Source organism: Protopterus annectens, chromosome 11.part0, assembly GCF_019279795.1.
Source record: "Protopterus annectens isolate FY-2018-M chromosome 11.part0, PAN1.0, whole genome shotgun sequence".
Classification (NCBI taxonomy): Eukaryota; Metazoa; Chordata; order Ceratodontiformes; family Protopteridae; genus Protopterus; species Protopterus annectens.
The window spans coordinates 443,394,699-443,419,601 of NC_056745.1; the positions used below are offsets into that span (position 1 = coordinate 443,394,699).

The window sequence follows — 24,903 nt, forward strand, 5'->3', positions numbered from 1 at the left end:
GTAAGGATGCTCATTTTAGTAGAGTGAAACAGCATGCTATTTAGTACGAGTTGTGAGATGTTAAGCCAGTTCTCTATTTCAAAGAAGGCTTCTTGTTGGAGAAGTTGGATGTTGGGTGCAGAGCATATGAGAGTTGTGTTATCAGCGTATTGAACTATGTCACCTTTAGAGGTAGATGAGTGGAGTTGGTTTGTGAAGATATTAAAAAGAAGGGGTCCTAGGAGTGATCCTTGTGGCACACCTAAGGAGTTTTGGAGTGGGGGGATAGAGAGTTATGCCATTTGATGGACTGTACATTTGACGGACAATAAAGGGAATCTCAGCAAAATGCTGGTAAACAGATGTTTAAGAAGAAATGGCAAGGGAGTTCCAAAAATACAGGTACTCTACAAAACCAAGGACAGTCCAAGTCAGAATGACTACTGAAGGGACCTTGTCCCCAACTCCCACCCTGGCAGTCCCTTTGCCCTTGTAGAAAGTTTGACTCTCTACTTCTCTGTTTGGCAAGACAAGAGTTTTCAGTTAAGTGGGTTCTAAAGCTCCATCATAGAAGTTACAGATGGCAGTGGGAGGAAATTCCTCCTTTCTAGTGGGTAATTCCTCATCCACCATATCAGGCTCCTCTTTTTCCTCCTCTCCTTCAACACATGTTGTCTCTGGGAGTGACAACAGCCATTTCCTCCTTCCTGTGTTGGGAGTGACAACAGCCATTTCCCCCTTCCTGTGCTGGGAAAGGATGTGCTAAGTATTAATAGCAGATTTACAGCTGGACCTTAAGCAAGAAGCCTCTAACCTGCCCACAGTTTTGAAGGACCTCCATCCAACCCATTCTGCCCTTCCATCTCAACTACAGTTTGCTCTGGTCATCCCTACTCGGTCTCCCAGTTTCATAGCTTTCCGTTCAAACTACATAGAGTATTATTACCTTTAGCCACCACTAGACGACAGTAGAAGTATATCCAAAGCTTACACGTACTGCATAACCCCCTACATAGAATAAAACTTTGATCCTGTAAAAACTAACTACTAGTACAACTTGCTTCACTCTTTTCTTGTACTAAAAGTACCTTAAGCTACACAGCTTGTGTACTTTAACCCCCTCACTCCCTCTCTTTTCCCTCCAAAGGTTGTATTGGAGCCCTGTTCCACACAGCTTACCTGAAATCCTGTGCCTGGCTGATTGTTTTTTCTTGGCCCTCTTGCCTCTTCCTGCAGGGCTATCCCCGCTCCGCTCACCCTCGTTAATGCTCTGGCTCACTTCCCTCTCCTACCCCCATTCCCATCCACCCCCAAATCAATTGAACTTATACTCATCAGCCACACTCCCAAACAAATCTCCCTCCTAATTATCCAATTAAACCTCACCTACTATCCCCCATAGCAACACACTTCACCACACCCTTCAACACCTAACCTCTACAGCTACTAACAGAACTCCTATACACATCCAAGTCCTTCCACAACTCTATAACATGGCCTACACACATTACACCCAACTACCAAAAGCACTACTCTACCCATTGACCATCTTTACTCTCCTCCTGCTGTCCATCCTTTCATCCTACCACACACAACTTTACATCACTGCCCCACCACCATGGCAGAGAGAATTCATGACCAGTCCCATAAAACTAATACATTTCCCTATATCACCTTGGGACCTCAACTCTTATCAACCTTTTTCCTATCTATATCATAAACCAACACAAAAAAACTAAACCTTATTCTTCCCAAAAACAAGCTAAGGTATTTCACAAACTAACCAAGTTCCATCTATACCTACTCCAAAAACTCACTTGCTGTGGAGACATTCACCCTAATCCAGGACAAAATACAGCTACCAACACAAACTTAAGACAGCCAAATCCTCTGTAACCAAGACCCATCTCATCTCTCCTCCTCTTAAACATAAATGCCAGAAGCATACTTAAAATGCAGGACCTTCATGCCCTGTTAGCTCTATACAAACCAGATATCATTGTGTTTACAGAAACTTGGTTTAAACCAGAACACAACAATAGTGAAATGACTGCCCCTGGTAAAGACAGAACAGGGAAAAAGGGAGGAAGCGTAGCAATACTATTCCAAAATCACCTCACCACTGAACAATTGGAGTGCAATTCCCAAGAAGTCAAAGATGTTGAACTAATTCTCGCCAAACTAAGACTAAACTGTGACAAACAAATAATTGCAGGTGGCTATATCCCACCAGGCAATAACACTACTATACTAGAAAGCCTTCTAAACTGGATGTCAACCTCCCTTCCACAAGAAACCATACTAGGTGACTTTAATATTGACTGGACTGACTGCTCCAGCCAAAATCCCTCAACCTACATTAACCTCCATGGATTCACCCAAGTTATATCTGACCCCACCAGAAGTGACAAAACTTCCAAACGTCAGTCCATCTTGGATTGGAATCTGTTCTCTGACCCCACTCTTGCACAGCAATCAGGCTGTCTTCTTGACAGTCTGAGTGACCACCAAGCGACTTACTTAATTAGTAACCGATCCCACCACTCTAACCAACCCATCCTCTGAGTAGTGTGTAACAATAGGACCTTCAGAGCTAATGACCTAATCTATGCACTGAAATGCTGTAATTGGACACCCCTAAAACAACTATCACCAGATGAAGCCGTGCAGTACTTTAACTCAACCTTCCTAAAAATCTTAATCCATCACACACCCTCCAGAACCATTAGAATCAAGGCTAACTATGCTCCATGCCTTACAAAAGATACTAAAACTATAATGAAAGAAAGGGACAAAGTCTGGACACAACTTCACAAACTCAAAACCACTACCTCGAGACAAAACTATCTAAAACTCCGCAACAATGCCAAAAAACAAATCAGACTTGATAAAAGTAATTTCTAGAAAATCATGCAAGAGAAACATGCTCACAACCCTCAAAAATTCTGGGCCACAATAAATAGCTTACTGCACCCAGGTAAATCCACCACTCCATCCCCTGTAGTACCTAACAACCACGAAAACATCCCTACCCAATTTAACAAATTCTTTACAGAAACAGTCCAAGCCATAGTCAACTCCCAAAATAATTCTAGCAGCCCCATATCAACAGCTACCCCTACCCATCTCTGTACACAAAACAATTCTTCCAGTTTTTCCTGCCACCCTATCCATACTAATACAATTGCTAAACTCCTCAAAAATCTCAAACCAACCACATTGGCAGCTGATAATCTGCCAGCAGATTTCCTTCAGATGACAGCAGAAGCTATAGCCTATCCTGTGTCCATTCTCATAAATAGGTCAACAGCAGAATGTAAAGTACCTCACTCATGGAAAATATCACATATTACATCACTGCACAAAGGAGGTAAACTCCCTCGAGCTCACCAACTACCACCCCATGGCAATTCTACCACCTTTATCAAAAATACTAGAGAGAGCAGTTCATTCTCAACTAATACAGTACCTTCTAAAAAATAACCTACTATCCAAATCCCAACATGGCTTCAGACCTTCCCAAAGCACCACCTTAGCATTACTTTCATATACCAACACTGTCAATCACCACAGAAACAAGGGACTATTCATATCCTCCATATTCTTAGACTTGTCCAAAGCCCTTGATATGGTTAACCATAGAATGCTTCTCAAAACACTATCCACCTTTAACATAAGCCTCTCCTCCATATCATGGTTCAATAACTACTTATCAGACCGTCAGCGGGCAGTTTTATGGCAAGACCAATTGTCCCCCCCTATTACCAGTAGCCACAGGTGTCCCTCAAGGGTCTCATTATTTACAAACCAGATAGCTTCATCCTCACCCTCTGCCTCAGTAGTGCAATATGCAGATGACACTACATTATATGTGCTGCCCCCAGCATAAATGAACTACAAACCATAATTCAAAATAACTTTACCTTAGCTGAAGTATGGTTCACCAACATCAAACTTACTCTTAAAACCAAGAAAACCAAACTCATTCTCTTCAGCCCTGGTAGAATCTCCACCTCTAAACTATGATTTTACCATAAAATCCAAAGATAATACACAAATCACCCCAATACACACTAGACTCCTAGGAGTAGAAAGTGACAATAATCTGAAATTCGACATACACATAGCCCAAATAATCAAGAAAGTTAACAAAAAGCTTGGTCTCCTTTACAGGAACAGACAGTTCATCACTAAACATACCAAAGGCACAATTGCATGGACTCATCTCTTATCAATCCTCCTTTATGCCTCCCCTATCTTAACTAACCTTCGTCACACCGAACTAAACAAAATGGAATCTTGTTACAACAGGATTGCCAAGTTTGCTACTGATGATTCCCATAGATCCCATCACTGTCTAGCCCTCAAGCAACTTAATTGGCTTGAGTTACCCCAACTACTCCTACTAAACCAACTTTCTATAGTGCACAAACTCTACCTTCCTGACAAAACTCCAGCACTACAACATTTAATTCACCCCTACACCACCACTACAGCCTTAAGATCTAGTAACAAAAACTTCATCAACGTCACCAAACATAATAATGATGCTGGTAAATCTCTCTCTTTGCCTGTACTAATGCCAAAATCTGGAATTCACTCCCCTACCACTTAACCTTTTCCACCTCTACTTTCCAATTAAAAAAAAACTCAGCAAAACCCATTATTTAAATAACTGGCTCTGCTCTTGCTACTCCCCAGGTTGATCTAGACCACAAGGAGACCTGTTGCATAACTGTGCATGCAATGACAACTCCTTCAAAGCACTAGTCAACTTGTTCTAGTCACTGTTTTTTTCTAAACAGAATGAATAACCATCTTAAAAAAAATTTCCCGTACAATAATAAGTACCTACAATGAATAACTGATAATCTCTGCTTACTTATCCTTGTTTGTACTCTTATCATGTATGCTCACAAATCTTCTGATATGTTACCCATATGTTTGTTTGCATTCTTACTATGTATGCTCATGTGTTCTCATCACTGTTTTGTTCTAAACAGAATGAAGAACCATCTTAAAAAAATGTTTCTCATATTTGTATCCCCTACTATAATAATGACTTACAAAGAATAACTGAATCTCTGGTTATTTATCCTTGTTTGTACTCTTATCATGTATGCTCACAGGTCTTCTGATATGTTACCCATATGCTTGTTTGCATTCTTACTATGTATGAGCATGTGTTCTCTTATATGATGCCCAAATTTCTCTCTTTTATACTGTATTGTTATTGTTATTTGGAGCTTTTCTCTCCAGGCCTCCACTGAAAATGGACCCGTGTCTAGTCGGACTTTCCCGGTAAAAATATGTAAAATAAATAAATAATAAATAAAAAGAAAGTAACTGCTTAGAGACCAGCTCTAGATCTTTCTTTCCCAAACCAATTTGTGATAGTAGTCAAGTTCAAAATGCTGTCACTTCACAACCCTTTCTTCCTCATTTTAAGTTTCCTTGTAACAAGATATTAAAAGATGCTCATCATCGCATCCTTATCCAGGCGTCACACAAGGTATGAGGTGTCTGGATCACATAAGCAGTCCTCTGCCTTTACCCATTGGCCTATATATTGCACTGAGTGTTCACAAGTGTCTAGCTGCAGATATAGCTCATTGCAGGCTACAGGGTACTGACATCATTACATATTTAGAGGACTTGCTTTTCTTTGTAGAGTCTTTACTCAAAATTTCAGGAAATCTCTTTTTTGGGTGAGAGATCACTTGTGCAAGCTGGGATTCCAAGAACATTTAAAAGTATTTTTTTGACTTCATTATGCAAGGTTGTATTCCTGAGTTGTCTGCTACATACCACAGTTCAAAGAGTTTTTCTTCCACAGCAATAAAAACAGATGTATACCTAGATCTATTTCTAGGGTTTTCCCTCTCAGATTTCGGTCACTGTGAGGGAATACCTCTGAATTTTGGATCTCATGGCATCCATGATTCTCATGATAACCCTGGCAAGACTCCATATTGGAAAGGAGAAACGGTATCTGAAGTCTCTCTGGTCTCAGCACCAACAACCATTATATTTTCAAATCCCGCCAGTAGGTTTTGTCCGTACAGAAATCACCTGATGGAGATGGTAAATTTCCCTAAATCTAGGTCCTCCCCCTGCTTGGGGAACAGTTTCAGGAGGGATAAAAGTGCAATTCTTTGAATCACCACTGGTCTCCTGGACCTCTTCAAGTTGTTACAGACAATACCAGTCATACTGTACATCAACAAGCAATGGGAACCAGATCTTACTCCCTTTGAAGACTAGCCATGTTAGGGTGGGATATAGTTTTGCAGCACAATCTCACTCAACAAGCATCCTACATTCCATCAGAGAAAAACTGTGCGGCAGACAAGCTTAGCAGAAAAAGTTCAGATCTTCACATGTGCAAACCAGATCGGGGCCTTACCAGATTCGATCCATCTATGGGAAGTTTCTCAAATAGACCTTTTTGCCTCTTCTATGAACAATCAGCTGGCAACATTCTAGTCCGGGAGTCTTGCAAGAAGAACTGGAAGACAGATGCCTTTTCGTTTCCCTGGACAGGAATGTTTCTGTATGCTTTTCCATCCTTTCTATTTCTACTAATATCTAAGGTACGTCTGAATATTTAAAAGGAATCCCCCAAGATCACTGTGTTGACTCCATTCTGGTCCAAGCAACAGTGGTTCTCCTTTCTTTTAAAAATGGCTGGGGGTAGTTACCACAAGCTTCGTCACAGAATGGATCTACTCACACAAGAACAGGGGTGTTTTATACAGCACTACTCCAGTCAACTTCAACTGATTGCCTGGATGATAGGATCTTAAATCCCTTTAGGTAACTGTTTGTTTACTAAGGCCATGCAACAGGTACCAATGGAGGTAAGAAAGCCTACTACTACATAATCACATATTGACAAATACAAAAGGTTTTCTAGTTGGTGACAACAACATTATCAGCACCAAATCCAGGCTACTGTTTCTCTGGTTTTACAGGTTTGTTTGCGTTACTAATCTTTGGGTTTTCTTATTCCCCAAGGTTTATTCATTGACCATTTCAGCATGTCTGCTCATAGATCCTCGTCTTTCAATACATTCTCATGTCAGTGTTTTTGAAGGCGTTTTGCATTAGAGGTCTCCAAGAAAAATTCTAGAAATCATCTTGGTCCTCTATACATACTTTGAAAAGCACTGCACGCTTGACTCCTTCTTTATGTCTAGATCAGGCTTTACAATGACCAGTGTCCAGGAACTCCTTGACCCGTCCACCTCCCAAATGTACTAAACCAGGTAATCTACCCATACAGCTATGACTACTGCAGAAATAATCAATGTGATGAACATAGTACAGTTTTGTAAGTAAACTTACCATAAAATAAATCAGTATGATTAAATTATAGTTAGGCACTCGCTCTGCATCTATACTATCCGTTTTCATCCTTCTTCAACTGAAGAGTCTCGGATCTGTCCTCAGCCACTTGATAGACTTTAGGCTTCGTAGCTTGAACTTCTTCCCTTATCTGTAATCCCCCAACTACTCCTCAGAATACCTCAGATCAAGTTTGCCCTCTATGTAGTTAATCACAATGTAAAATGGAAAAAGCCCATAGTGATCTCTGAGTTAAAGAACACTGAAGGTGAAAAGGTAGGAAACAGGGGAAGAATCAGAGGAGGAGTATTCTGGAACCCACACAGCAGAAACTAATCAGGAATATCCCTTAGGTTATACCAGGATCCAGACAAAAGGGGAAGTGGGAATGGTGGGTGGGAAGTTGATGAAGAACAAAATTGACAACACAGACGTAGTTATAGTGCATTCGTAACTCTAACATCTGACTTTGTCTTTTTCATCTATTCCTCAACTGATGGGACAGTCTCTCCAGCTAGAGTGACTTGGGAAGTCTTCAAGAAAGAATATTCTGGAGCTCAGTGCAGTTAAATGCTGCCCTACTTCTTTATATGTCCAATTTATAATGAGCTATAAAGGTATGAACACTGGACCATGTAGCAGCTGAACAGATGTCATCTATACATGCTTTAAACCAAAAACAGGATGATGTGGCCATGGACCTGCTGGAGTATGCTTTAGGATGTCTGGGTAAAGAAAGGCCTTTGCTCCAGTAAATAAAGGTAATGCAATCAATGAACCATCTAGCTAGAGTCAGTTTTGTAACTGCTGTGCCTAATTTGGCTTTGGAAAAGGATACAAAGAGCTGCTCTGATTTCCTTAAGTTTTTAGTTCTGTGAATGTAAAATCTGAACTGTTTATGAACATTCAATAAATGTACACACATACATACAAATGTTTCAAGCACAGGCATCAATGCCCTTCTCGCTTGCCAATATACCAAACATATGTTCCCATAATAAGTGTTCACGCTGTTCTTAAAAATATCTAAACTACTACTTGTTTAATGTAATTTGGTAGTCTATTCCATGCATGAGCTACTTTGCCAGAAAACCAATTAGTACACTTCTCATTCCTACAGAATCTTTTACACAGATTATCCGAGGATTCTCTAGTACTTTTTGATAACCACAAACATTCCCAGAGGTAGTTGTCTCTAAATGCCTATATACCGGAGTAAGAGCTCCTCTTAAATATCTCCAAGAGACACTGTACAAGTTCAGATATTTTAGTCTTTCATAATAACTTAAGTTTTCAGATCCATGGATGCCCTTAGTACATTTCCGCTGTACTCTTTCCAGCTTACTCATGATTGTTTTCTTATAGGGTTTCCATACTCAAGTTTGGGTCTAATATAACTAACAATGACTTCATCATTTTTGATTCCCTAGACTTTATAAATCTTTTTATGCAGCCTATAGCTCTACAACTATCAGCAACCAATTGGTTGATATGATTAGAAAAACTCGCAGCTGGACCTACTCATATATCCAGGTCCTTAAATGAGTCTACAGTTTCAATCACTGTATGCTGTAGTAAATATTCACCTTTCAGTTTATGTCTCCCAAATCTCATATGCTTAGTTTTGATGTATGTATCAGCATATTATTCTCCTGTGCCCAAATGGTCAATTTAGTTTGGGCAATTTAGTCAAGTTATTTTGCAGACATGCAAAATACAAACACTCTCCTTCTCCTTAATATTAAACAACTCTGACCCAACGAAAACTGTGTTACCACTGGTCGTAGTCACAAAGTAGGACACCAAAGTGAAGCAAATGTATTCTTTATTCTTTCTCTAGCGCCTCTGTGTTTCCACCTTCAAGGAATAACAAAACCATACAAAATACATTCATTTTTATAATTAAACAATGTTCCCCCTTAAAGCAAACATTTCCAATTCAATTCATTGTTCAAGCCATTAGGCATCAAAGTTTTATATTTTAAAATATAAATACTCTCCTTATATAGGAGTTTTTGTTTTAATATATTCCCATCATTACCTACATTTTCTACAATCTCTAAAATTGTACCTTCTAACAAAGTACTATCACTATTATGCAACATATTAAAATGTGAGGCAACTATTTTGTCTTCTCTTCTATTTTTAACATCCCTAATATGTTCCATGAATCTGATGCGAAATTCACGCTGGTTTCCCCTATATAATGAAGTGAACACAGACATCTTAATGCATAAATTACTCCTTTACTTCTACAGGAATAAATATCTCTGGGTTCAAAGTTGTTTAATATTTTGCAGACATGGCCTATCTGTAACACATGTAATCAGTTTAACCAGTTTCAGGTCGTCTGCATATAGACTGTAAAATACCTCAGATGCAAAGGTTAGGTCCGAAAGATACAATCTTAACAAGTAAGGGCCTAGGACAGAGCCCTGTGGGAAACCCTGACTGTAACCATGAATTTCACATGTCCAGTTGTTGTATGATACTTGCCATGTCCTGTTTGTAAGCCATGCAGCTATCCATCTAATCAAGAGTACATCAACACCTAGTTGTACTAATTTATTGACCAGTGTTTTATCTATGACCCTTGTCAAATGCTGAAATTAAATCTATATGTGACATCACAGCACAATTTTTCATTCATAGCTGTTATTACATTGGTATAGGACATCATGTTGCAGGTGGTAATAGATCTATTTTCAACATATGCATGTTGATATATGGTTTTAAGTCATAACCTATCCAATTCTGACAATAACGTATCCAATATTACCTTCTCCATTACTTTTCCACAACATGAAAGTAGACTTAAGGGTCTATATGACTCTGGGTTTTTCCTACTCCCCTTTCCCTTAAGGTTTAATAAGCACGTTTCCAGTCTTGAGGAATCTCCCCATATTTATATGATCTAGTAAATAACAGATACAATGGTACAGTAAGTTCTTGCTGCAGCATTCTCATTTCATTGTTACTAACTTCATCTCCTCGCTGTGCTTTGTTTGTATCCAGTTTGCGCAGTTCTTTTTCAAAACAATCAAATTTGATTCCAGTATCTGGGTTTACCTGGATGTCACTAGGACAACTTATCACCCCTTTTGTGAAGCCAAAACATTTTGCATAAGATTTTGTAAATATATCTATAATCTGTAGTGTCTGAGAATAAATTTTAGAATCTGCATGCAGTTTATCAATTTCTATGTCTCTACTACTTCCACATCTTAAGTATCTCTAAAAAGGTTTCCTATTATTCTCAATATCTTTATATAAATCTTTTCAAAACTTTCCTTGATCTTGTCACAATATGCTTAATCTGTTTGTCCAGCTTGTTTAATTCAGTTTTCAAGGTTGTAGTTTGACCTCTCTTCCATTGCTTATATTTGTCTCTCACCTTAATCACATATCTTGTTCATATGGAAATATATCCTCCCAACGTTGTATGCCTAGATCCTAATGTTAAACATTTTTTTTTTTTGCACTGAATTTCGCTTTCAAAACTTTCCACATTCCATTTGCAGTTTTTCCCCTGAGCACCTCCCTCCAGTTTGTTTTACAAAGTGACAAGTTTTGCTTCCATATAATCTGTAATTAGCCTTCTGTGCATTGGTTTAGATTTCAGTTTGGCAGAATTATCTAGCAACAAATTAACCTTTATAACCCCATGATCACGGCATATCAACAGTGGTAATACTTGACTTGAAGTAACACTAATTTCTTTAGGAACACAAACAATGTCTAGTATGTTCCATCCCTTGGTAGGTTTTTTTTTTTTACAATCTGAAGCAACTGCTGTTCCTGAAAATACGTTGTGAATAATTTCCTCACTACAGTTGCTGAATCCATATTACTCCAGTCCATTTCTGGTAAATGTAAGTCCCCAGCGATTATTATTATTCTTCCCTCCTGTGTTTCATGTACGAAATGTATGAATTCCTCTAGGTCATCTGCACTTGACTTTGATGGTCTATACACTCCAACAATTATGTGTTCCAGAGTTGTCTTTATTGTCACAGTTACACAGTCTATAGTATTGGTGCTATAATTGAACATGTAATAATCACAGGTCTCAACTACATTTAATCCCCATCATAACACCTGCACCTGATTTTTTTGTTAGAATGTCTGTTACAGTAAAAATATTTATACCCTGACAGAACTGGTTTCCAGTCATTGTTCTTTGACCATGTTTCACAAACAAGATCATCAATCTTGCGGCGAACATAGCACATTTTCCAATAAAAAAAATGTTATTATTAATGCTCCTAGCATTAACAATAAAAAAACTTATTACTATTAATGCTCCTAGCATTAACAACCATCAGAGATGCATCAAATGTTACTATCTGTAAACTGCATTCTCCCTTGCTGGAAAATGTGGGAAAAGAAGTTTGGTTAACTGACTGGATGAGGTTAGCTTCTGACACCACTTTAGATAGCAGGGAAGAATTAATCTAAAGGGATACTCTGTCTTTATGAAAAATCAGGTAAGGTAGCTGAGAAGAAAGTGCTTGGAGTTTGGATACTCATCTAGCTGAGGTAATGGCGATTCGAGAGAGAGTTTTCCAGGACAAAATCTCAAGTCTGTTCTTGCTGACAGGTTCAAAGGGAGGCTGAGTAGGAGCCTATAGAATTAGTGTATGGTCCCCAAGGAGGGACAGGGTCCTTAATTGGGGGCTGAAGCAGCACGGCACCCTTATGGAAAGCTTTACACATTTTTAAGGAAGCTAGAGATGAATGATCCATGCCCAGGTTAAAATTTGAGATGACAGCCAATTGAACTTTGATAGCTGAATAACTAGCTCTATCACGGAAAACGAAGGCTTGGAAATCAAGAATAGCCAGAATCGGCGTAGGAAAGGTAGATCTAAATGTCTCTGAAAGGCCCAGACAAAGTCTTTTCCATTTGCTTTTATAAAATGTTCTTCTAAAGACTTTTTGGGATGATATTAGAATGTGGTGAACAGGGGAATAAAGCCTGAAACTTCTAGCCTCTTCAAGTGGAGAAACCATGCAGTCAGTTTGAGAGGAGTATATAGAACACCTAAACATCGACCACGTAATATCAAACTGCAAAACAGCGTCAGCCAAAAAAAAAACCACTTTACAGCCAAACTAAGAACTAAGTCGGGGGCTGTGGCCCCAACCCCCCCCCAACCTAAATATACCAACTCCGAGATCCTTCCACAGTAGAGAAAACGGCAAAATCCAGCGAACGGCCAAGGGAAATCTTTCCCTGCATTAAATTGGCCGTTCACTGTTTTTTGCTTTCGATACTAAGTGGTCGATGTTTAGGTGTTCGATCACCTTAGCATTCGATCACATAATACAGACCCTAATATTCTGCACCCAAGAATATTTGGTAATGGCTATCCAAACTTGTGGGTGCAGAGACAGGCATCCCTCGACTGTCTCCAGAGTGCAGCAGTCGGTAACCCTTCAGGAATGTTAAAAGGGCTTCTCCGATAAAAGAGCTCTGAAGCCCTGATGTTGTAGGCCACCTCTTCTGTGAGGGCTCCATCTCCCATTAGAATTTCCCCCTCTGCTGCGAGACAACCTTTCTCCACAGGAGTTTTGTAACTTTCTGAACCACAAATTTCTGCCACCTCTCTGGTTATGGCAGAAAGTCCTCTGAGGGGTAGAGTCAGACTCCCATGGCAGAAAGAGCCTTCACATCCTGTTCCCTTCGGCAGAGCCTTCATCTCAGGGCTTAATAATGCTGATCCATCAAAAGGGGTATTGATGAACAAAGACTGAAGTTGTAGAGGTGCATCCATGCATGCCTTCTAATGGTTAAACCTGAGCCCACTGCTTTAGCAGCTCCTTTGAGACATGAGAGATCAGTCTCATGGAAATACTGGATGAAGACTGAAGAGTGGCCAGTAGTGACAAAACTGTTTTCTTACACTCTGCAGACATGGACCTGGAGAGGGTATTGGAGAATTGCTTGAACAATTCACTCTGAAATCTTGTGACATGTGCCAAATAGTTCAATGCCTGGGGCAAAGGTCACTGACATTTAAACATGCTTCCCAGATCTGTCCAAATCCCTTAATTCTCTATGCGGAGGATGGATTGTGGCACTCTGTTCCACTAGCTTTTTTCTGGTGGCTGTTGCACAGCATCCACAGGAGGACCCTTACTCCAATGAGCCCTATCTTTTGGTGCAACGAGACACCTGTCTGGGCAATTGAGGATGGGCTCTGTGGCATCCAGATCCTTCCAAGCCCCATGGGAGATGAGATCTACCATCTCAATCTCATCTGCTGGGGGAGGACTACCCAAGTCATACCCGAGCCAGTTCTGACAGCTATATGGAACACTGACTCCTCTTGGGAAGGGAGGCCAGAAGACCATCCGCCTTTCTGTTTCAAAAGCTTGAGTATCTTTCTGAATGAAATATCCTCAAGGGATGATCTGAAGGACCCTTCCACATCTGCTTCTGAGTGGGCTTTTGGTTGGAAACTTCTGGAGAGGACTCAGAAGTGCCAGCAGTGTCCTGAATGAGGATAGCCTCCAGGCTTGAATGGACTGGTTGTCCCAATGTGACAGGATAAAAAGACCCATCTTCCACATTAGACAGTTGAGTGTAGGGTGGACCCGAGAGGGTTAAGGATGCTTTTTCCATCTAAAGCTGAAGCCTTGGGGAGCCTCAGTCCTGCTCCCACTGGATCTGAAGACGCCTATGAGGGTTGAAACACAACCCCCCCAACTCCATCTTCAAGGCAGAGGTTGGATCTAAAAGTACAGTTTTGTACCTACCATAAATGTAGATGTTCGAGGATCCACATTGCTGCAGTCCTAACTATTGGGTAGTCCGCTGTCCAGTCGGCCCGAATACCAAAGTATATGGCTGACGTCGGTCAGGGCGCATTAGACTGACGTCAGTACGTCAGGGTACTAATGCGCATGACCGACGTCATATCCTCAGTCTTTTCTTGCCCCAGATGTCAGAAGACCCTGAAAAGCTAAGGCCAAAACCAAAAATTCCAAACATACCTGCACCAAAAATATGTACAATATATACAAAATTACCAGAATATAACCTCACCTACACAACCACCCTTAAACACAGAGGGGAAGGAGGGAGGGTAAATTGGACTGCAGCAATGTGGATCCTCGAACATCTACATTTATGGTAGGTACAAAACTGTACTATGTTCTTCATTCCACATTGCTGCAGTCCTAACTATTGGGTAGAATCCCAAAGCAGAGGTAAGGGAGGCTGGCAAATCATAAGGAAGCAGGAACTGACAACATGCCTTGCAAAATAGCTGTGGCAAAACCAGCCCTAGACTTAGAGTAGAGAGGAAGGTGATAATGCTTAGAGAAAGTATGCACTGAACTCCAAGTAGCTGCCTCCAAAATATCCTTAGTGGCCACCCCCCTTAGAAATGCTGTAGAAGTGGCAGTAGCCCTAGTGGAATGAGGCCTAATTCCAGCTGGAATCTCCTTGCCATGATGGGAATAAGAAAATGCAATGCAAAACCCAATCCACCTAGAAATAGTTTGTTTTGACACAGGCTTGCCCTGCAAACCCAAAGCAAAAGAAACAAACAACTGCTGAGACTGCCTAAAATCCTTAGTCCTGCTCAAATAATAACGCAATTGCCTGTGTACATCTAAAGTGTGCAAAATCTTTTCCCCTTTATTTTGGGGATCTGCATAAAAAGTAGGCAAATGAATAGTTTGGTTTAAAGCCACACTAGAAACCACCTTAGGCATAAAGGAAGGATTAGTACGTAAAGATACCCTATCCTTATGAAAAATCAAAAGGCTCTACCGCCATAAGGGCCTGCAACTCAGAAACCCTTCTTGCAGAAGTAATGGCCAACAAAAAGCAGTCTTCCATGACAAATATTTCAATTCAGCAGTAGCCAGAGGCTCAAAAGGTTGTAGAGTAAGTTTCTCCAACACAAAATTGAGATCCCAAGCAGGAGTAGGAGCTCTACGTGGGGTCTTATATTCTTTGCCCCTCTAAGAAATTGCTTGAACAAAGGATGCGAAAACAATGGTGGGTCACAATCATAGTGAGCTGAAATTGCTGCAGCATGAATCTTAATGGAAGAGAAAGACAAACCTTTGTCCAATAACTCAGTAAGATATTGAAGAGCCACACTCAAATTAGGCTCAGAAATCTCCAAATTGTTTGCTGCACTCCAAAATAAAAATCTCTTCCATTTTTCTGCGTACACTTTCCTTGTACTAGGTCTTCTGGCTTCCATAATCACATTTAAAACTTGTTGAGGAAGTTGAGACCTGCTGTCTTTCAAAACAGAATATGCCAGGCTGTTAGATGAAGAGATTGAAGCTTGACATTGAGCAGGTGACCGTCCCTCTGAGACAACAGGTGTGGAATCAAGGGTAAAGGCCATGGAGGCTTCCTTACCAGACTCCTCAGTAATGGGTACCAGTGCTGCCGAGGCCAATCTGGAGCTATTAAAATCATCCTTGGCTTGTCTTGTCCGACCTTTAGAAGCACCTTTGGGAGAAGAGGCAGAGGTGGAAAAGCATACACATGAAGATTTTTCCAACTGAAAGAAAGAGCATCCACTTTCCAAGCTGTGTGATGAAACCTCTTTGTGCAAAACTTTGGCAGCTGGTGGTTTAGTGGAGAAGCGAACAGATCTATGTCTGGAGTTCCCCATGACACTGTCAATTTTTGAAATACATGAAGATCCAGTTTCCACTGTGGGGATCCATGATTTGCCTGCTTAACACATCTGCTAAGGAGTTCTGTGCTCCCGGCAGAAACCTTGCCTGAAGAGTTAGTTGCAAGCTGAGCGCAGTCTCCCATAAAATCATTGCTTGCCTGCACAATGGGTAAGAATGTGTTCCCCTTGTTTGTTGATGTACCACATGACAGTTGTGTTGTCTGTTAGAATCAACACCTGCCCTGGAAGAAGTAACTCCTTGAAAGCCATTAATGCAAACTGGACTGCTAACATCTCTTTCATGTTGATATGTAGATGCTGTAGTCTGGCAGGCCACTTGTCTTGTATCCACTTTCCATTTAGATGAGCTCCCCAAGCAATGTCTGAGGCATCTGTCGTTAGAATCTGACTCGCCTCTGGCCGGGTCACAGAGAGTCCCTTGTTTAGGTGACATTCCTGAGCCCACCACAAAAATTCCTTTTGAATGCAAGGTATTATTTGAATGACAGTGTCCAAATCCTGGCAGTGCTGTGTCCATACATTTTGAGATACCATTGCAGCTTCCTCATATGCAGTTTGGCATTGGGAAGCACCAGAATACAAGATGCCATGAACCCTAAGGCTTGAAGGACTGTCCTTGCAGTCAGCCCGGACTGAAGAGATAGTTGATGGAAGTAACTGGAAAGATTCTTTTGTTTGTCCGGGGTTAAAAGGCCATCTGGGCTGCTGTATTCAGTCTCACACCCAGAAAGCACATGTCTTGAGAGGGTACTAGACTGGACTTTATTTCGCTCACAGAATACACTAGGCATCTTAGCACGGCTATGCCATAATCCAAAGGCTGTAGAAGGTCTTCCTCTTCTTGAGCTAGAATCAGGTAGTCGACCAAGTAAGGATCGATTTGAATTCCTTTTAGCCTGAAGTAAGCTATCACTGGAGCCAGAACCTTTGTGAATACTCTGGGCACAGTGGATAAGCCAAAGGGCAATGCAGAGAACTGATAATGAGAATTTCCAGCTCGAAAACGCAGATACTTCCTGCAACTTAGTCTTATAGGCACATGAAGGTAAGCTTCCTTGAGATCTAAAGTTACCATCCAGTGATCCTTGCCCAGCAGAGGTAAAAGCTGTTGTAACGCCAACATTTTGAACTTGGGAATGTCCAGATAAGTGTTGAGGATAGATAAATCCAAAATTGGCCTCCACGTGTTCCCCTTCTTCGGTACTAGGAACAGGCGAGAATAAAATCCTAGGCCCCTTTCTGGCACAGGAACTGGCTGAATGGCCCCTATGTGGAGCAACAGAGAAATTTGCTTGTGAGCCTCTTGTCTTTGTAGAGGAGGAATGTCTGGCATGCCTTTGAAAGGAGGCATGGTATGGAAATAAAACCTGTAACCGTGGTGAATGATATCCAGAACCAGTCTGTCTTGGGTAATTAAATCCCAATTTTCTTTGAAAAGAGACAGCCTTCCTCCCAAAGGTGCTGCCAGGCGAGAATGTACTGGCAGCTGAAAAGGCAGGTCATTGGGTCTGCTTACGAAAGGACTGACCCCTGCCCTCACCAGAAGTCTGAGCAGGGGAACTCCCTGTCCTAGGCCTAAAAGAACCTTGAGCTCTGCCCCTACCACGTCTAGACCTACCCCTAGACTGGGAATCATAAGCAGGATAAGTCCATCCCTTAGTAGGCCAATTTCTACTAAACTCGGAGGCTGCACCTGCAAAAATCCTTAACAGTTTGCATAGACTTAGCCTTGTCCTCCATTTTCTTTAAGACTGCTTCCACAGGCGAACCAAACAACACATCAGACTGCAAAGGAGCATCCAAAATCCTTGTTTTAACATGCTCAGCTAAATTCTGATCTCTCAACCAGGCATGCCTACGAAGAACAGAACCAGTGGCAGCCACCCTCGAGGAGGCCTGCACAGCATCAAAACCACATTGCAAGGAATGTTTACCCACCTGTTCAGACACATGAACTAAATCCTGCAACTCTTTACACTCAATACCTTCTGCCAGAGCATCCACCTTAGATTTCAATTGTGAAAGGAGATAATTCTGATATTTTAACATGTGAAACTGACAATTCAACGCCTCATGGCTATAGTGGAAGAAGTATACACTTTCTTTCCCCATCTATCCAAAGCCCTTGCCTCTTTATCAGGAGGAACAGGATTTTTAACAACAGAGGCCTTCACACCTTTAGGCCCCTGAGAGACAGTTTCGGGTCTGCCCTAGGACTCTTAAAAGATACTTATGAGCTTCAGGCACCCTATAGTACCTATCCGGTTTAACTGGGGCAGGAGGCAAAGAATCAGGATTGAGGGAAGCCTCTGCAAAACATCTTCCACCACATTCAGAACAGGAGGTATAGCTAAAGGCCTATGCTGGGGTAAAACAAGAATTCCCTAAGCCTCTTCCTGGAATCAGAGAAATCTTGACCTTCCCATTTAAAATGCTCCCTCATGGAATGCAGAGTCTCTGAAAATGAAAAATCCTCAGGAGGAGAAGCTGAAGGAGTAGAATCATCCACATCAGAATCAGAATAAGGAGGATACTCCCGCAAGTCTTCAGTCAAGACTCAGAAGCCTCGAACATTGCTCAAAACTCTCAAACTCAGGTTCCACCCTAGGCCTCTTATCAGGAGGGGCATAGAACCTCTAATCATAGTAATCAAATCCTCTGCCATTTTAAGCATATGTTTCTTAGGCAAAGACCCTGAAGCACTAGGAGAAACTCCCACTGAAGTTAAACTTGGCCTGCCTCTCAAAGAAGCCTTGGAAACAGAAGGGGAGGCTCTAACCACCTTAGGAAGAGAGGGAAGAACAGCCACCTGAGAAGCCCCCTCAGCCTGGCCTACTTCCTGCGAGGATACATCCTGTAACAGTAAAGTCTCTCCCTGAGACTCCAAAGAAACACCTGGCAAAACCTCCGGCTCCACTGAGCCTTCTAAAGATCCGACGCCTGGGACTGTCGGTTCTTTCACTCTAGGCTTTGCTGCTTTGTCCTTGCGCTTTTTGGCAAGCGGCCGGAGCCTCCGACGGCATTTTATAATTACAACGCTTCCCAAAACTAACCTGGCACAGTCTAACCTTCTCTTAATAGTGCGTTTGTTAAATCTAGCACAAGAGCGGCATCCAACAACGCCGTGCTCAGGCCCTAAACAAGGTATACACAAAGTATGGTAATCCCTATGAGGTATCTGTTTCCCACAAGAAATACAGTTATTCACTTTTTCTGTCATCCGGTTAAATACTGAGGCAAGAAAAACAAAGTATTCCCCAACGGGTACTTAGCCAACTTTGATTCGGTCTGAAACTCTGACTTCAGAAACTTTCAGAACGCCAACCTGCACTCGCAAAATTGCTTCTGCATCGGACCATGCGGCAAAAAAGACTGAGGATATGACGTCGGTCATGCGCATTAGTACCCTGACGTACTGACGTCAGTCTAATGCGCCCTGACCGACGTCATCCATATACTTTGGTATTCGGGCCGACTGGACAGCGGACTACCCAATAGTTAGGACTGCAGCAATGTGGAATGAAGAACATCTGTCCAGTGCCAAAGCTCCAAGAGGAAGCGACAGCTCTGAGAGTATCAGAGTTTATCTCAGCCTCACCCTGGATCTGCTGTAGACACTGCAGCCCACAGATCATTCTGGATTCGACAAGGTCAGAGCTTCTTGCTAGACTCTTGGATGACCTGAAGAAGACAAATTTAGACCTGGGGCTGTATCTACTTGCAGCTGTATCTACCATTTTAACTCTAACATTTATGTTATACATCTGATGAAGTAGCACCGCTACGAAAGTGCTTATGTCTTTGTTCTTAGTTGTCCTATATTAAAGGAAAGTCTTACTTGAAGTATCTGCTGTCCTTGGATCCTTACGTTTCTACTATGTGGATTACAATTTACTTTTTGGATTCAAGAACTGATTGGGTACTGTGGACTGTGTCCTAAAAAATAAACGTTCTAATATAATGTTGACAACTTAATTGTAGCTATGGACTTCACACATTCAAACAACTGTGAGTCTCCAGAGACGGATTTTTTTATTCCTCTTTTTGCTTTTACTAGGTTCAACAATGGATAAGTAGTCTCAAACAAAATAAAAGAAAATACTAAGTTATAAGAAAAGACATACTTCAAAATATGAAGAGCCAAAGATACAAAGAAACACAATTACTTTTGTAAAGGCAGACTCTTAACAAACATCCAGACATGCCATTATGTAGAGTCCTGCAAACATCAGGGTTAAAAATCACATAAAAACCCATCCCTAAAAAAAAAAGAGTTCAACCCACTATATTAGTTGGGGGGGGAGGTGGTTATGGCAACTGAAGTTCATGTTGTACCCATAAAGGAAAGTTGCTGCACTCTGTATTATTTACACTCAAATGTAGTGGGTAAAACAAAATTAATGGTCAAACACAGTGTTGGTATTTTTTTTTCCTTTGGGCCAGCAAGTATGGAAATTAAAAGACCACATCTTACATAAATGGATTCTCTCACTCTTTACATGGGAGTAGTAAGAGAAGAGGTGGCAGGACTGCATTCCAAAGTGGAGCTGCTTAGAACAGTTGTGGCCTCAGCAAAGAAGAGAAGCAGCAAACTTGAAAATCCTGTTCACCAGCAGGAAAGATAGCCAAGGTTGTTGAATTAACTAGCTAAGGGCTACTGCTGGTAGAGGTTTAGATGTGAAACTGGGCTTAGTCTTCACTGATACCTTTTTCATGGGAAAAAAAAACGTACAAGAAGGTTTACATATGACAGCCAGTAACCCTTAACTCTGCCAGTTTTAACTGCTACTAGTAAAAATTACAGTCCTAGGAAGATATTTTAGTCATGAAAAGCCATCAAATTTAAAAAGGAGATAAAGACATTTTTTTCACAACATAAACTTCAAGTCTAATGTGGGAAGAAACTTTTTCTTAGATATTATCATTCTGTTAACCACAGTAATGCTCTGATTTAATCTTACCTTGCTTTGCTTTCTATCCAGGTAGAACTGGTGCTGGCTGATGGCCATAGCCCAAATGGACTTAATTAGTGCTGGAGAGGCATACCATGTATGCACTGCAATTCCACTGTGTCCAAATGTCCTCCTGCTTACAGATGCCCTAGGATGAAGCAAAGTGAATAAAACGATACTATTGCAAGATCATATGCCAAAACCTTAAAAGTTATACCTGCTGGCCTCCAATATCAATATTTTTTGGCAAATACAGGCTTCATTGCAAAGATGTGGTCTTCTGATGTCAACAAGAATCTGTTAAACAAGTATCTTTCACTGCTGAGGCAACAATCTAGAAATTACCGTCATATACATATCAAAACAAGCATTTGTCAATGCCAAGTGCTCCTTACATTCCAGGCAGTGCCCATTAACTGGACCTTTTTTTTTTGTTGAGTACAAAAAGTTCATTTTGGCATTGATCTCAGGCAGTGCAAGTATAACGTTTCACAGATGTTGTGAAACAATAAGTGTGTTAAGTACTAAATGAGAACACTGTACTTGTTTACTTAACTAGGTATATGAATTAGTTCATGGACCCATTTCACTCACGACCCAGGCCAAATGGCATGGAACCATGGGAAAACATCCAATTTTAGTACAGATGTAATTCAAAATGGAAAGACAGTAACAAGCTCTAAACATGGTGAGGTATGTACAATAAAAAGGTCCAACAACTTCAGTAAGAGAATGCTTTCCAGCAGGTGGTTACCAGTCATGTGGTACAATACATAAGACACAGTAGGCTGAACATCAGTTAATATTGTAAACGCAGGTACTAGTACATAAATAAAATATACATACAAACAAGTTGTCTACTATACAAGTAAATGCATTTCCACTATTAGTAACTCAGTGTAACTAGCATTCAAGAGTCCTAAGCAACCTACCTAATGCAGAGATTAAAAATGCTTTACTATTACTGGAAATGGGCTAGGATATTCATGAGCAGAATACGCAATTGTATAAATGCAAACTGTGCACTATATGTGGATGAAAGACAGAACTCGCACAGTGCAAACTGCAGGTGCTTCAACAAAAAAACAAAAAGTAATAAAGTAACCAGCAGTGTCCCTCAAGGATTGGTACTGGGACCCCCTTCTTTTTGGTATTTGTTTCTTAGATCTCCAAGCAACAAGCCAATATATCTAACAAAGTCTGCAGACTGCCACCCCCCTCCAAGAATGAACCCTGCCACCCCCCCTTCAAAAATGAACCCTCCCTAGTAAACTCTTAGTGTACTAAAAATGAGCTCAAATGAAATGCTGAAAGATGTAGCATCATCACTTTTGTTAGACAACCCCCTCCCACTCACCACACTATACAGACAAGACACTACTATAAAATAAAAATGTATCCAGGGAGAGAGATACCTGTCTCTTGACATCCCTGTGACAACAGCTGTCAGGAAATCCTTCTGTTTAGCCTAGTTAATTGCCACAGAGATCTCATTAAGGCTTAAAGAGGTAATCACTCCCTTATACTCTGCACTGATTAGGGCAATTAGAGAGTACAAAAACATATTAACAGTTAGGAAAACCCCAAACGTTCTTAACCAACAAGATCACAGGCCTAACATCCCTGAGCTAATAAGAGTCTGGAAGCTCTAGCTTTTTATCAGGCAGGCTCTTACAGACCTTTGAGGAGAGATCTTTGTCTTGCGTACTGTCTCAATATAGACCATACTGTCGGGGACTGCCTGTAACTCTGCAAGTCCAATATCTCCGCCAATACTACAACCAGTAATCTGAAACTTCCACAACTGAAAAAAAAAAAAAAACAGAGTGAAGGGACAGGTTTGTAACTTACCACCTCTCAAACCTCAGGAATAAACCTCCTCTGCATGTTAAGCAATGAGGCAGAAATTAAAAAAAAAAATAAAAAAGCACAAAGTCGACAGTCAGCCGCAGCAGGCGATAACACACTTTACGGTAACAAGTAATTAAGTGCTTTCGTCCATCCACTAGGACTTCTTCAGAACACTGAAGTCCTAGTGGATGGACGAAAGCGCTTAACTTCTTGTTACAATAAAATGTTTTATTGCCTGCGGTAGTTGACTATGTCGAGTCTGTGTTTTTTTAGTTTTTGGTTGAGTCATACACTTTTGTACACCTTTTTTGTGGGTTACTAGTACAGCAGAAATATTACTTTGACTGCATCCCTGCCAAATGCTGCTTGCCACAGTCACAAGGTATGCTGCAGAAAGAGAGAGAGAGAGACTGCGAAGAAAAATATATAAATTGTATATTAAAACAACCAGATTAAAATCAGTGCAGACATGATAAAATGTCACATAAAATGACTAAACTTTCTTCACACATATGTGAAACAATTACATGCATGCACCACATATTTCACTACTTAACCATCTTAAACAGTGCATACTTAAGATCTCCACAAGTATTCTATTACCACTCTAGACTAAATTGGAATGATTTCTTAAATGTCACACCATCAAATTTAACTTGATAAACTGCAGCTCTAGTTAAAAAAAATTAAATTGCTTTGCAACACAAAGCTGCTTATGCTAACAGATTGCAGAGTGTAGAAGAAATCGACCATTACCCTCCTGTCCTTTTAGGCTGTAGAATTTTACAAACACCAGTACCTCAAGTAATACTGAATACCTCATCTTTTCAAATCGATAAACAAAAAAATACACTCTTTCTATCAGTAGGCACCTACAACCATGAATGCAGCACGCATGCACGAACAGCGGTTGCGAAACACCTAAAAAGATTACAACTTTTTCCTGATATACAACAGACATATTGCTGTAGATGTACAAATGACCACTGTTGCAGTAGCCTAAGCTATATGGGTTATAAACTGTATAAGATACAATGGAAGGCTTCAGGCACCTTCACTGTGCCCAAACAGTTAGCCTGAGCTCATTTTCTAAAAAGACAGGTTTGGCTAACAACACCTTCACAGCTTTCGTGCCAAAAGAGAAAGAGAGACTGAACCCTGAAAGGACAAAACTAGGAACAACAAAAAATAAGAGTCCACATCCTGGTATAAACAACCCACCCAAAAAAAAAAAACAAACAAAAATGGAGATAAGGAAGTGTGCAGCTACTGCAGTAGTGATCACAGAATTATCTGCTGTTTTGGTAACTACTTGCACAACTGCACTATTTTCTTCAGGGTCTATATTATGAGAATGAAAGACAAAAACAGCGAACACATGTTAAACGACACCAAATGGGCGAAAATGGGAAATATTGACTCCGGAAAAAACAAAACTACAAAACCAAATGTCTAACTAACTGTTTTATGCAAGGGGGCAAGCCCCCCTGCACCCCCCCCACTTAAATATTCCAACTCCGAGATCGCACTACATTGAAGTGAAGGGAAGAATTTCCCTACGGCGATTTCTATTTATGCATGCAGCATTTTCCGTTTTCAACCATTTGGTGTCGCCCAAATGGTGTTTGCGGTTTTCGTGTTTCGATCAGATAATATAGACCTGTTCTTCATATTGATCACTGCTGCAGTAGCCTAAGCTATACGGTTAGACTACATAAACTTAAACATTTTGGGAGGAGGAAGGGAAATGGCCAGAAGCCACTGGAAAATAGTCCTATCAAAGCCTGATGTAGACCTAGAGAGGCAATGGAGCTTGTACTGCCTTGTAAACATATGTAGAGGACCAAGTTGCTGGTTCTAGAATACTTATAGACTCCAAATACTTCCAAAAAGCCAATGATGAAGCCAGTGCCCTAGTATAATGAGTCTTGAACATGCCTGGAATAATTTTGTTGTGGTGAGTATAACAAAAGGTAACAGCATGGACAACCATTTGGAAATAATCTGTATTGACACAGGCTGTCCCTTCTTACCTTCACAAGAAATAAACAACAGATTCAAAGATCTGAAAGATTTAATTCTGTCAAGACAGTACCTAA

The 24,903-nt window shown here is 40.8% G+C and overlaps 1 protein-coding gene across 4 annotated transcripts in view; it reads right to left on the reverse strand.

Moving 5' to 3' along the window:
• Nucleotides 1-24,903, reverse strand: part of FRMD4A (FERM domain containing 4A) — a 1,911,200-nt gene that overhangs the window by 366,722 nt on the left and 1,519,575 nt on the right. For all 4 annotated transcript variants that reach the window (XM_044087941.1, XM_044087942.1, XM_044087944.1 and 1 more), the window contains exon 13: nucleotides 20,963-21,101. In XM_044087941.1, the coding sequence (XP_043943876.1) occupies nucleotides 20,963-21,101 (139 nt within the window). The remainder of the gene's footprint in view (nucleotides 1-20,962; nucleotides 21,102-24,903) is intronic.